At 53.9% G+C, this 13,987-nt stretch overlaps 1 protein-coding gene across 3 annotated transcripts; it reads left to right on the top strand.

Annotated features, from left to right (window-relative positions):
• Positions 1–822: 822 nt before the first annotated feature.
• Positions 823–5,280, top strand: Trim47 (tripartite motif containing 47). Of its 3 annotated transcripts, XM_029483039.1 has the most exons (7): positions 823–1,568; positions 2,735–2,830; positions 3,093–3,323; positions 3,471–3,669; positions 4,096–4,170; positions 4,390–4,523; positions 4,937–5,280. In XM_029483039.1, exons 1-7 carry the CDS (start codon positions 882–884, stop codon positions 5,090–5,092), a joined length of 1,578 nt encoding a protein of 525 aa, XP_029338899.1. In that variant the 5' UTR covers positions 823–881; the 3' UTR covers positions 5,093–5,280. The 3 variants fall into 3 exon arrangements, with proteins under 3 accessions (XP_029338899.1, XP_021032764.1, XP_021032763.1); XM_021177105.2 differs by having other exon boundaries at positions 824–1,568; positions 4,099–4,170; positions 4,390–5,280; XM_021177104.2 differs by having other exon boundaries at positions 824–1,568; positions 4,390–5,280.
• The last annotated feature ends 8,707 nt before the right edge of the window (positions 5,281–13,987 follow it).

Below are 13,987 nucleotides of genomic sequence, written 5' to 3'. Positions count from 1 at the left end.
ATGGGAATCCAGGGCAACATAAGCTCTGGGCTAACCAAGGCTATGTAAGAAAGACCTATCTCAGAAACAACACGAAGAAGCCATAAGCCTGTGATCCCAGCACTCAGGAGGCTGAGGCAGGAGGATGAAGAGTTCTAGGTCACTCTGGGCTACATACAGAGACTAAATCTCAGGCACAAGTCCTTGCAACTAGACGCACTGTTCTAAATGCATAGTTGGGCAGGCCTTAACCAGTGTCTCCTTTTGGGGAGCTACAGGCACCCGCGAGTATCCATGAACGGAAGTAAATTCTTCAGACAAGGGATTTGTCAAGTGATGTCAGCTTCCCATTTCAGATCTAGACAAGGCTAAGTTCCCCAGCGCGGGTAAACACAGTCGCTAAGAGGTCAAAACAGACACATACCAGCAGTAAGTTTTTCTGTATGTCAGCAACTCGGGGGAACTTGGCTAACTGTACTTGGGAGGGGTCTGGAGAGAAAGGTGCTGGCTACATGGCTGTGCACGCCCACCATGGCACCTGGCTGACCAGGATGGAGGATGGAGGATCGAATGTCCTCTCAGCCTCCTCCCCATGAATCCCCTCACATTCTCGCTCCCGGTCCTCTCCTTTTCACAATCCTCTGGCAGTCCCACCGCCTCCGCCCACGCTGGGTAGAGGTCTCAAGAGGGTCGTGCTCCCCTGGAAGGCTGGCCGGCCTCGCGGCGTCTGCTGACCGGTGGGTGCGGCGGTGGCGAGCCGCGCTGGGGCGAGCAGAGCAGCGGAGGGGTAGGAGAGGGCCGGACCCTTGGCCAGGGTCCCAGGGGGCGGCGCCGGGCGCGAACCGTCCCAGGTCCCTCCCAGGCGGGAGCAGCACAGGCGGTGCCCGGGTAGCGGCGGAGCCATGGACGGCAGCGGGCCTTTCAGCTGCCCCATCTGCCTGGAACCGCTCCGGGAGCCGGTGACACTACCCTGCGGCCACAACTTCTGCCTCGCTTGCCTGGGCGCTCTCTGGCCGCACCGGAGCGCGGGCGGCACCGGTGGTTCCGGAGGTCCGGCTCGCTGTCCACTTTGTCAGGAGCCTTTCCCCGACGGCCTGCAGCTCCGCAAGAACCACACGCTGTCCGAGTTGCTGCAGCTCCGCCAGGGCTCGGGCCCGGGACCCATGTCCGCCCCGGCTTCAGGCTCGGCTGGGGGCACCACGCCCGAGCCCTCCGCGCCCAGCGCACCACCTCCGGCTCCGGAGCCATCGGCTCCCTGCGCGCCGGAGCAGTGGCCCGCGGGTGAGGAGCCGGTGCGTTGCGACGCGTGCCCCGAGGGCGCCGCCCTGCCCGCCGCGCTCTCTTGCCTCTCCTGCCTCGCCTCCTTCTGCTCCGCGCATCTGGCCCCGCACGAGCGCAGCCCCGCCCTGCGCGGCCACCGCCTGGTGCCCCCGCTGCGCCGGCTTGAGGAGAGCCTGTGTCCGCGCCACCTGCGGCCTCTGGAGCGCTACTGTCGCGTGGAGCGTGTGTGCCTTTGCGAGGCCTGTGCCACTCAGGAGCATCGCGGCCACGAGCTCGTGCCGCTGGAGCAGGAGCGCGCGCTTCAGGAGGTGGGGCACCTTGAGCCCGCACGTGGAGATGGGTGACAGGCGGGACACTAGAGCTATTTAGTCCCCCACTCTTATCCGGGTGTGTCTGTTATATATTTGTTTTATCATATGGCTGTGTACATGGAGATGAAGGAAGAAACTTTGTGGGGTTGGTTCTCTCCTCCCGCCTTTACATGGGCTTCATCTCTCTGACTCAATAGGCTCTGCCTTAGTTTCCTTCTCTACCCTGAGGATCTTTGCAACCTCTTCCGGTCTACACTGCCATTTGCTGGGGCTGAAAAGAGAGTCGGGAGGGACTAGTAAGTAGATGAAAGAGTGGCAAAAAACCGAAAGTGTGTGTGTGTGTGTGTGTGTGTGTGTGTGTGTGTGTGTGTGTGCTGTAGCTAGGTTAGTGTAAGTGTAAAGCGAGAGAGGGATCCGCATTAGGCCCTCGGAGGCCGTGGTGGGTCAGGAGCCGCTGAGTGCGGGCGGGGCTCCGTAGTTGATGCCCTCTTCAATTCAGATTCATTCGTCCTGAATTGAGTCAGCCACTTTGTATGGGTGTGGCGGGCACCAGGAGAGCGACGGAGGTTGGGCTGGTCACACAGATCTCCTCTGTCCGAATGCTCTGGGGCCGTGGGGAGCATGTGCCCAGTGTCCTGCTACCTCCCACCCCCAGTTTCCTTTGGCCTCCATCCCGGTCTTGGCGCCTCTGGCTTTGGGATTTTCCGCCTCTCCTGCCTGGAGCTGTGACTCATAAGACCCGAGGGATTTGCCCGGAATCCCCATTTTTCAGAGCTGGATTGGGGGTGAAGGCTCTTTTGAGACTAATCCCCAGGACTATTTAGTGTCCTCTTTTCTGGTTCCATCACATCACACCCTACCCCACCCTCTCACACTTTGCCTCTTCCCCAGGGGGAAAACAATCCCAAATAGAGAATCATAGGTGGCCCTATACTGGCTTCTCTGGTCAACAGGTTGTCATATACCCACAACCCACTTCCTTACCAGGCATTTGGAAATGGCACCTGCTTGGGCCAGAGCTGCCTTGGGGATATTCTGGGACATCACGGCCATTTCCGGTCCCTTCATTCACAAATGTCACTACCCAGCCCCCCAAATTCTGAGATCTGATGCAGTTCCGGGGACCTTTGTCAGACACCAATCTCACAAAACCTGGTCTACAGGTGGAGCAGTCCAAAGTCCTGAGCGCTGCGGAGGACCGCATGGATGAACTGGGTGCCGGCATCGCACAGTCCCGCCGTACTGTGGCCCTCATCAAGGTCCGTGCCCACCCCAATCCCCCTGTGCCACCCCTGAAGCAGGCCTCTGAAATCACCCACAAGCTCTCACTGTGGTGCCGCCCACTCTAGACGTGCTCGTCCCTACTAAGCAGGAACACCTTGTTTCCTGCAGCCTGGCTCAGACCCACAGCAGGCTGGGGCTGGCTGGGTGGGGGCTGGGTGGGCACAAGCAGTCAGGGACTGAGAAGCGGGCAGGCCCGGTCTTTGCCCTCACTGTTGCCTCCTCTGCTCTCTCCTGCAGAGTGCAGCTGTGGCAGAGCGGGAGAGGGTGAGCCAAATGTTTGCCGAGGCCACAGCCACCCTTCAGAGTTTCCAGAACGAGGTGATGGGGTTCATCGAGGAGGGAGAGGCCACAATGTTGGGCCGGTCCCAGGGTGACCTGCGTAGACAAGAGGAACAGCGCAGCCGCCTAAGCAAGGCGCGTCACAACCTCGGTCAGGTTCCAGAGGCGGATTCAGTCAGCTTTCTCCAGGTGAGGGCGGCTCAGGAGCCATAATTGAAGAGATGGGGAGAAACAATGGCAGCCAGGATGGGTACCTGGCCTTCCAGGACAGTTGCTACCTTCCCTGGCGGGGCGACGCTGTGGCCAGCAGACTTACTGGGCATTTGTCTGGCACAGGAGCTCCTGGCACTACGGCTGGCCCTGGAGGAGGGGTGTGGCCCTGGGCCTGGGCCCCCCAGGGAACTCAGCTTCACCAAGTCCTCCCAGGTGGTCAAAGCGGTGAGAGACACCCTCATCTCAGCCTGTGCCAGCCAGTGGGAGCAGCTGCGGGGGCTGGGCAGCGATGAGGATGGGCTACCGAAACTCAGCTCAGAAGGTGGGTGCTCCATTATGACTCACTTCCCTCAGATGGACCTTCCGGGCCCCCAGATCTGGTGTCCATCCAGGCATGAAGGAGGGAGAGTGTCTGGCACTAGTGGCAGGGACTCAATCCTGCCAGGAACTGAAGCTATGCCTCCAGGGGCCAGAGGGGAGTCTTTTAGCTCACGCATGGACTTTACAGAGATCAAGACCCTGCATTCAGGGTTGGGGCGGGGGGGGGGGGAGCTCAAACACCACATCTGCAGGAGAATATGGTCCCCCATCTGGGTGTCTGTCACCAGGTGGCTGGGGGCTTTGGGGGGAGGGAAGGGTAGGAGGGAATTACATCCACAGGCAGGGGTGGGGCACTACCAAGGGTAGTCCTGCAGCCACAGGTATTCCAGAGAGATGGCTTCCCCACCACCTCTTCCCTCCCCTGCAGCAGATGTGGAGTCCCAGGACCCTGACAGCACCAACCTGCTGGAGAGTGAGGCCCCCAGGGATTACTTCCTCAAGTGTAAGTAGCCAGCTTGGGAGCCCTCTCCTTAGTCTCTGGGGTGAGCAAGGTCATCTCCATGGGTGGTCTCCATTAGTTCGGAGCCTCACCAGTCCTAAAGAAGGGACTTGGCTGTGTTTGGGGGAGGGTTAGCTGGGGCGGGGTGGAGGTGGGGAGCCGGGGAACAATCCAATCTGAGCCTGGCTGTGATCTGCGTCTCTCTCCCGTCCCTGGGGTCAGTTGCCTACATCGTGGACCTGGACAGCGACACCGCGGACAAGTACCTGCAGCTTTTTGGAACTAAAGGTGTCAAGAGAGTACTGTGTCCCATCAACTACCCGGAGTCACCCACCCGCTTCACACACTGCGAGCAGGTGCTAGGAGAGGGCGCCCTGGACCGGGGCACCTACTACTGGGAGGTGGAGATCATCGAAGGATGGGTCAGTGTGGGAGTCATGGCTGAGGGCTTCTCCCCGCAAGAGCCCTATGACCGGGGCCGGCTGGGCCGCAATGCACACTCATGCTGTCTGCAGTGGAATGGGCGTGGTTTCTCAGTCTGGTTCTGTGGGCTGGAGGCCCCGATACCCCATGCCTTTTCGCCTACGGTTGGGGTCTGCCTAGAGTATGCAGACCATGCCCTGGCCTTCTATGCTGTTCGAGACGGAAAGCTGAGCCTTCTTCGGAGGCTCAAAGCCTCCCGGCCTCGACGCAGCGGTGCTCTGGCCTCCCCCACTGACCCTTTCCAGAGTCGCCTGGACAGCCATTTTTCCGGGCTCTTCAACCACAGGCTCAAGCCTGCCTTCTTCCTGGAGAGTGTGGACGCCCATCTGCAGATTGGACCTCTCAAGAAATCGTGCATAACCGTGCTGAAGAGGAGGTGATGCACGCCCGGCTGGGTCATCCCGTGGCGCCTTTGCCCATATTTGCTAGGGGAAGGCACTAAGTCTCAGAGACCCCCACACTCCTAGCTGCCTCACTTCTTGAGGCCTTCTAGACCTTCCACTTTGCAGGACTTGTTTTGAGAGCAGATCTTTAGCTGGGACAACTCCAGTCTGCCCCAGCCCCTTCTTTTCCAGGTCTCTAGAACTACCTGGCACACAGTAGGTGCTCAATAAACATTTGTTGAATGAACGATTCCCCCTTTCATTCCTCATCTTCCAGAAACTTCTATGACTTCTCAGCGTTCAAGATCTGAGGATAGGGGCAGGCAAGATGGCTCTGCCAGTAGAGGTGCTTGTGGCCAAGTTTTAGGACTGGAGTTTGAAGCCTGGGCCATACATAATAGAAAAAGAGAACTGCCTCTCCGGGCATGGTGGCACACACCTTTAATCCCAGCACTTGGGAGGCAGAGGCAGGCAGATTTCTGAGTTCGAGGCCAGCCTGGTCTACAAAGTGAGTTCCAGGATAGCCAGGGCTACACAGAGAAACCCTGTCTTGAAAAAAACCGAGAGAGAGAGAGAGAGAGAGAGAGAGAGAGAGAGAGAGAGAATAGAACTGCCTCTTGCAACTTGTTCTCTGACTCTGCCCTGGTGCCTGAGCCACAAGCACAGGCAGGCACTCACAGTAAATAGATACAGATAAGTGCAATGCAGAGCAAAACAGACGAGGGCTGGGAGATAGCACAGCTGATAAAGTGCTTGCTACAGAAGATCAAGAGGACCTGAGTTCGAGCCCCTGGAAAGAATCATACCTGTTTCCTACATTGAAAAGAATGTAATGTCCACACTGGAGAGAGAGAGGGGGAGGGAGAGGAAGGGAGCGGGAGAGAGAGAGAGACAGGTAACTGGGGCTCACTGGGTGCTACCCTGAGGTAATTAATATAGGTGAGCTTCAGGTAAGAAATAATTTCTGAATATGACATCTGAGACCTTACACACACACCAAAACAAACAAAAATGAAACAAACAAAACAAAACAAAACAAAAAGTCAGAGTGAGCAGGCAGGAGAATAAGATTCCCTGACCCAGGAGGAAGGACCGACCCGTGTCCTGTCCTTCAGCAGCGCCCTGGCTCTAGGTAAGATAGGGAGGCAGATGAGGCCACCTCATAAGTATTTCTCATCCTTGGTGCCACAAGCCAATTCTGGACTTACTTTGAGTGTACTGTATCCAGAATTAAACACAGAAGTCACACACCCAAAGCCAAGAGCTGAGCAGGGTGCTTGGGTGTGGGTGAGAGAAAAGACAACCTGAGCTTTCATGCGCGCGCGCGCACACACACACGCATACACGCACGCGCACACACACTCCACCCTGGGTGTGCGTGGAAATGAAAAGATATCTACAATAAAGGGGTCTGTGTCCTCTGTCATCACACCTGTGACACAGCACTTTTCCAGTGCCTCAGGAGAGTCTCTGGCTGGTTTCCAGGAAGGCTCAGCGCCCTCCATCACCCCAGAAACTCGCAGCCCTGTCTGGGATAACCTGGGGCTACAGAAGGAGGCTGTATTTCCAGGCCAGCTCCCTCTCTAGATTCTCTGTGCCCCAGATGCCTCCCAGGGGGCAAGGGGCAGCCAGAGAGGCCTCCCAGCAGCTATCCAAGGTCAGACAGGACAATGGGTGAGTTATGCAGCCAGACAGCAAGGCCATACAAGTCCAGCCCCAGCCGCCTAAACTGCTAAAAATAACCCCTCCCACAGAGCCTGCCTGGCCCCGGGCTGGGCAGCCGGGCCAGGATGTTTTTTTTCCGGGTGGGGCCTCCCTGCTCCTGCTGGGTTGTGTTCTCAACCCTGTTCCCATGGCAGCCACAGGTCCCACAGGTCCCTCTGCATCCAACCAAGGGGCTGTCAGGAGGCTGTTCCACCGTCCCACTCAATGGGCAGCTGGGGCTTCCTAGAGTCTTCTCACCTGCAAACAACCTCGTCATCCACAGAACCCTGGCATCCCTAGACCACCTGTGTTGTCTTCGCCACCCCTCCCCAGCTGGGCACATTCCACCCCCCACATAAGCCTCTGCTCCCCGAGGGCAGGAGCTCCTGGCATGGCCTGGCATATAAGCATGGCACATAAGGGCCCCGAGGCCAGAGCGTCCCTGCCAGAATTCGGCCCTACCACTCACAGCTATGGTTTCGGCCACTCATGAGTGTCTTGCTTGTAGAATGACTTTCAGTTTCCAAAGGCTGTCACAGAAGCTTGAGCTGATGAGCTGGCTCAGTTGGTAAACGCTGCCAAGTCTGATGGCCTGCGTTTGAGTTCCAGAATCCACGCGGTAGAAGAGACTTGACTCCTGAAAGCTGTTCTCTTGCTTTACCATACCCGGGCTGTGGCATGTGTGCACCCATACACATGCCTGTGCACCCGTAACATAAACAAGTGTAAAAAGGGGGCAAAGAAATAAGTTTCATTACCCCAACCCCTATGATGCAGCTTTTATAGCTCAAAATGGAGGAGAGAGTGGTGTTGGCTGGCCCACAGCTGTACAGGGGGCTGAGAAGTCCCAGGGTTCAGACCCCACTCCCACCCCATGTGGAATGTGATACACTGCTCTGCACGTTAAGCTAAAGCCAATGTGGGTTAGTGTCTGTCTGCATCCATCCATGTATGTTGTGTATATATACATATATGTATGTGTATATGTCTGCCTGGTTGAATATTTGTGTAAGGGAGCATTATCTAGCCCTGAGAACTTTCCAGCATTCCTCCAAGAACATTTAGGAAGAAGTATGGCAATATGATGCTTCACCACCGCCCAAGGCATAGGTAGTATGATGGTCTATCCCTTTACCCACTAACCAAAGCTTTAATCTGTTTTATTCAAAACAGCTTGAAGCCACACGAGGAATTTCAGCACCCGAGATACTGGACACTTAGCGTCTACACCAGCCTGAGCTAAAAGAGTCAGTCCCAGCCGGGCGTGGTGGCACAGCACAGCTTTAATCCCAGCACTCGGGAGGCAGAGGCAGGCGGATTTCTGAGTTTGAGGCCAGTCTGGTCTACAAAGTGAGTTCCAGGACAGCAAGGGCTATACAGAGAAACCCTGTCTTGAAAATCCACCAAAAAAAAAAAAAAAAGAGTCAGTCCCTATCTTAAACAAAACAGAAACAAAAGATTATTCTAAAAAAAAAAAAATTAAGATAAAGTCTCACTGTACAGTCCACATTGTCTTGGGAATGAGCTATATAGCCCAAGCCTGCCTCCAGCTCCTGGCAATCCTGCCTCTGACTCCTAAGTACTGGGACTGTAAACATACATCACCGTGAGAAAATGTTAAAAAGAGGAAAGAGCTAGGGAACTCTGGGCCTGGCGCCATTACCCTTTATAAGTGAGAAAGACCGAGTTGAGTTCTCAGACAGCAGTGCAGGGGGCTTCCTGACCAGGACACCCCTGGCTCAGGTGAGCCTCACAGGGGAGAAGCTCAGAGGTACAGCCTTAGGGACAAGAAGCACTGGGTTACATCCCTAGCACCCCCAGAAAGGAAAAGAAAAACAAAGCAAAAGGCTTAAACCAAATAGGTTCCCTGTGGGCTCCGTTCCCACAGCCCCAGAGCCTTGGCAGAGGTGCCTGTGGGTCTTAGTGGCTCCCTCTAGGGCCCTGGCTAGTCCCAGACAATGTGCAGGGCTGGAGGCTTGAGGCTGTAGCTATGAACTGAATACAGTTCCTCAGCCAGGCAAGGGGCCACCTCCTTCCTAAGCTTTGTTTCTGTGGGAAAATAAGCTGCAGAGTGCAAACAACAGCCTGAGGAGGGACTTCTGCCGCACTCGCTCTTGGCAACTGCACACTGCCAGGCCCTGCAGCCCTCAAGGCCCCGGGACCTCCCTGCTGGCGCTCCAGGAGGAAAGAGGCCCGCAGTCCTCACTCCCTCCTGAGCTCCGGGAACACTGTTTCCCCTCCTCCAGACATAGCCTGTGGCTAAGCGACAGAGCCTGGCCAGAAAGATGGGCTGAGTCGGGTGTGGCTGAGGGCTGCAGAGAGCAGGAGAGCTGGGCTGCAGCTTGTTCAGGGGCCCAGGAAGGAAAATAACCCTTAGTTGCAGAGTCATTGTCCCATTCTACTGTACAGCCAGCACACACGTTCCCGCCCAGCGCCAACAACAAGAAGAATCTGAAAGCTAAGGCTGTCGTTTCTTCTCTGTACAATCACGTCTTTAGGGTGAGAACCTGAAACTGAAGGACAGGGCCCCAGGAAGTGGCTCCGGGGAGAATGCTTACCCAGGGATTCCATTCCTAGCACTATCAAAGAGACAAAAAAACCTAAAGGAGGGCTGGAGAGATGGCTCAACAATTAGAGGCACTTGCTGCTCTTCCAGACGGGCCCAGGTTCAGTTCCCAGGGCCCACATTGTGGCTCACAAAGGTCTGTAACTCCAGTCCCAGAGATCTGACCTCCTCTTCTGGCCTCCTCAGGCACTGCACAAACATGGTTCACAGACATACAGACAGGGAAAACATCCATACACATAAAATAAAAATAAACAAAATCGCGGGGTAATGGAGACACACTCGGGAGACAGAGGCAGGCAGAACTCCGAGTTCGAGGCCAGCCTGGTCTACAGAGTGAGTTCTAGGATAGCTAAGGCTACACAGAGAAACCCTGTTTTTAAAAAGTCTAAATAGATACATAAGTAAAACCTAGAGAGAAAGTGAAAAGCAAGAGGCTGTAGGTATTTATCTCAGTACCGAAAAGTGTGGAACTAGAAAGTCTCCATTCAGGGCTGGAGGAATAGCCCAGGAAACAAAGCATTCAACATGCTAACGTTTGAACGGGAGATTGGATGCTAACACTGAAAAGCCACACTGGGGAGGGCCTGGATCCCAGCACTGGGGAGGTGGAACCAGGAGATCTTTGGGGCTTGTGATTAGTCAGTCTAGCTAAATCAGTGAACCCCAGGCTCAGGGAGAGACCTGGTCTCAGGAAAAAAACACACTTTCACAAGAAAGTGTGAGGGAAGAGGACACCTGATATCAACCTCTGCCCTCAACACATGAATACACATGTGCAAACCAGCACACGCTCCTGTGCATACGTTTGCGTGAGCGCGCGCACGGGTGCATACAAACACACACACACACACACACACACACACACCCCGAGTCCTCAGTAAATGGTGTTGGAGCCATCTTTGGGAGTCACTCTGGATATCTGGGGCTTGGGGGGCACAGCAAAAGCTTGCATAAACACTCCTCCATCAGGAACCACTCAGAACAAACTGCAGCTGTGTTTGGGGATTTGGAAGTGGACAGAGGTTCAGGCTGAGAGCCCAAGGGTGGGGCCCCTGTCCATAGCAACCAGAACAAGCCTGCAACATGTGCTGGCCCCGCCCTCTGGTGAAGGAGCAGGGACCTGGTGTTCCTCAAATACATGCCGCCAAAAAAGGCCTTGCCCTGAAATAGCCCAGATCTGCATGGCCATCCCACATGGCAGCTGCAGCTCCATCTCAGCTCGGCCAACAGCAAAGGGCACTGTGGAGCCTCTCCCAAGAATTGTCTTTCCTTAGTTTACTTGGAAGATAACTGACCAGGGAGGGAAAAAGGAAGGAATAATTTCATAGCCCTTAGGTATAAGAGAAATCCAAGCAGCAAGGTGTCTTGGCGCCACCTGAGTTCAATCACTGGAGTCTACACCGTGGAAGGTTTCCTCCGACTTCTACACACACATGATGGCACACACACACACACACACACACACACACGTACACACATGCACAACTGCACACACACACTAACCAAACAAATTCAATAAAAATCTGCTTTTAAAAGCATCCATTTTGTGGGCTAGGGAAGTTGAGGGCTTGCCGAGTATACACACACTCTTGGGTTTATCCCAGCATGGGGGGAAGTGTCCATTTTGGTCTTTTCCTGAGCTGTTTAAAGCAAAGGGGGTGAGCTGAATACTAGCCTGCCTTCCTCACCCTCTGCTCCCTGATTTCAAATGTGATGTCACCTTGACCTTCAAGCTGTCCCCTTGACTTCCTGCCATCATGGGCTGTAACTTTTTCTTTATTGATTTATGTAATTTTTTCTTTATTAATTTATTGATTTTTCTTTATTGATTTATGGGTTGTGAGCTGCCTGAGGCGGTCCTGGTAACTGAACTCCAGTCCCCTGCGAGAACAATACCTGCTCTCAAACCACTGAACCATCTCGCCACCCCGTGGGCTGTACTCTTGAACTGAGAGCCAGAATAAACCATTTTTCACTTAGGTTGTGTCTGTCAGAGTACTTTATCACAGCAACAGGAGAGGAAACCAAAAAGATAAGGAATTTAACCTCAGGCATGTTCTTCTGGGGGTCATGTCTTCTCCTTCTATGGAATAACAACCCGGGGTTCACATGGTACAGGGAAATTGGCAACACTTCTCACAGTCTACACACCAGGGCTGTTTCTTTGGGACCCTCTGTGGGAGCCCAAGAGCTCCTCTCTGTGTCCACTGCCCCACCTCCCTGGGCCAAGGAAGGAATGATCCGCATCTGGTAGACGGCTTGCTGACCTTGTCTGGCAGTCACAATCCTTGGCTTGTTGGTGTCCATCTTGATCTTTGCCTGGAGCTCTCCCTCGTGAGGAACTATGTCTAAGGTTCTCTTCTTGGAAAGTTTCTTCATTTTCCTGTTGTTAGATCTAGTGGGGAAACCCCCACCCCATTCCCGATTCGGTGTGCACCCAAAAAATCACAGAGGACCATCTCTTGCTGTAATTACATGAGGACGTTTAATTACGGAGCTCCGGGCCGACATGCATCCCATACAGGAGATAACGGATGTCGGTCACGAGGCTTGAAAGCTAGGGGGTTTTATGGGGTAAGGGGCTTAGGGGTGTGGAATTCAGCATAGCGACACACTATTGGCTCATTCAAACATTAACAGAAAGATTACAAAGATCAGGGCTTTGTTCCTGTGGGCTGGGGCTTATCTTTGTTCACATAGCAACCAGTTGATGTATGACTTTACCCGGTGCCAAGGGGCAGTAGACAGAGGGGAGGTTCCGGCCAGGTGGTGTTGACTCAGATAATATAGCCCTGCTGGTCCTTGCATACCTTTTCATCTTTATAGTCAAGATGTTCTTAGGAATGCCTTAACAACAGCCCTGCCCTGGGGGCTGTTCTGCTTTGTTCTCAGTCCCAGGCTGGGGCAGTGGGCTCCTAAACAACTCACAAGTTACAATATTTCATCTTCCTTCACTGTCACCAAGGCTGCTGGAGTGCTGGAGCTCTGAGAAAGTGCACTGCTTCTGGTCTGCTCGCTGCCTCCCAGATCCTCATCAGGGCAGGTCCAGTTCCCTAGCAGCTCTGGAACCCTGACTCTGTTTTCCCAGCCCCTGCATGTGCTGTACCCCGATCAGCAGCAGAGACGCACCAGCACTGGGCACAGGTGCCTTCTCGGCCCTGGTGGTGGGTTCTGTAAGGAAGGTTCTGCTGCAAGAATTCCAACATTCCCTTTGGTCTTCTAGGCTTGGGAGTGGTGCCTGCTGTCTGGTTTTTCTATTTCAGTTACCTAAACAGCCCAGGCTGGCCTCAATCTCAGAATCCTCCTTCGTTTCCCTCTCAAGCCTTGGGATTAGAAGTTTGTGTCATCACCCATGACCAGCTCCTAGTTAATTATTTATACAAATTTGCCCTGCTCACATAGCTAGCGGGAAGCTAGGTATTACAAATGTCACATCCCAGCACTGACTCTCCTCCACCCAGATCCTTTGACTCACTCCAAATCACATCTCAGGGTCACAGATCCCGGCCCCCCAGCAAGCACGCTACTATGTAGGAGCAAGATAGGGGGCTGAAGCACTAGTGAGCCTCCTAAACCCCTCCTAAACCCCTCTCCTGAAGTGTTGTAAAGTCTCTTCCCCCTGAACCTAGCCACACTGCCTCTTCGGTCCAAGTTATAAGTACACCCAACAGCCCTTGGCTCCCCAACAAAAGCCTGGCCCCATATACCTGCTGAGTTTACAGCAGTGCTAAAACCAGAAACCCATGAGCCAGCTGGAGAGAAGGCTTAGTGGTTAAGAGCACTGGCTGCTCTTTCAGAGGACCCAGGTTCAATTCCTTGTACCCACTTGGTAGTTCACGATTGTCTATAACTCCAGTTCCAGAGGATCCAACACCCTAACAATGACATACATACAGACAAAGCACCGATGTATATGAGATAAAAATAAATTTCAATGTCGGGCAGTGATGGCACACGCCTTTAATACCAGCACTTGGGAGGCAGAGGCAGGCAGATTTCTGAGTTCGGGCCAGCCAGGTCTACAGTGTCTCCAGGACAGCCAGGGCTATACAGAGAAATCCTGTCTCGAAAAACCAAAACAACAACAACAACATGTGTGTGTGTGTGTGTGTGTGTGTGTGTGTGTGTGTGTATTAAAGAAAGAAAAAGAAATCCCTGAGCTGAGGGCATGTACCAAGGAGACAGAGAAGGGTAGGAGTTTGAGATTGACCTAAGTTACACACCGAGAACCTATATCGAAAACCAAACACAGGGAGCTGGAGACATGGCTCAGCGGTTAAGAACACTGGCTACTCTTCTAGAGGTCCTGAGTTCAATTCCCAGCAACCACATGGTGGCTCACAACCATCTGTAATGAGATCTGACGCCCTCTTCTGGTGCGTCTGAAGACAGCTGCAGTGTACTTTATTACAGTATAGTAATAAATAAATCTTTGGGCCAGATCGAGCAGAGTTGACCAGAGCGAGCAGAGGTCCTAAAATTCAATTCCCAACAATAATATGAAGGCTCACAACTATTTGTACAGCTACAGTATACTCACATACATAAATAAATCTAAAAAAAATTAAAAATCAGAGCCGGGCGTGGTGGCGCACGCCTTTAATCCCAGCACTCGGAAGGCAGAGGCAGGCGGATTTCTGAGTTCGAGGCCAGCCTGGTCTACAAAGTGAGTTCTAGGACA

The sequence above is a fragment of the Mus caroli genome, chromosome 11 (assembly GCF_900094665.2).
Source record: "Mus caroli chromosome 11, CAROLI_EIJ_v1.1, whole genome shotgun sequence".
Classification (NCBI taxonomy): Eukaryota; Metazoa; Chordata; class Mammalia; order Rodentia; family Muridae; genus Mus; species Mus caroli.
The sequence above is the reverse complement of the archived record's forward strand: the minus strand, read 5'-3'. Positions and strand labels throughout refer to the sequence as shown.

Bases quoted from the DNA above. Each gene is read 5' to 3' on its own strand.
- Trim47 (XM_021177104.2), top strand. From the start codon at position 882: ATGGACGGCAGCGGGCCTTTCAGCTGCCCCATCTGCCTGGAACCGCTC. The intron at 2,831-3,092 runs GTCCGTGCCCAC...TCTCTCCTGCAG, and splicing joins GTACTGTGGCCCTCATCAAG to AGTGCAGCTGTGGCAGAGCG. The intron at 3,324-3,470 runs GTGAGGGCGGCT...TGTCTGGCACAG, and splicing joins ATTCAGTCAGCTTTCTCCAG to GAGCTCCTGGCACTACGGCT.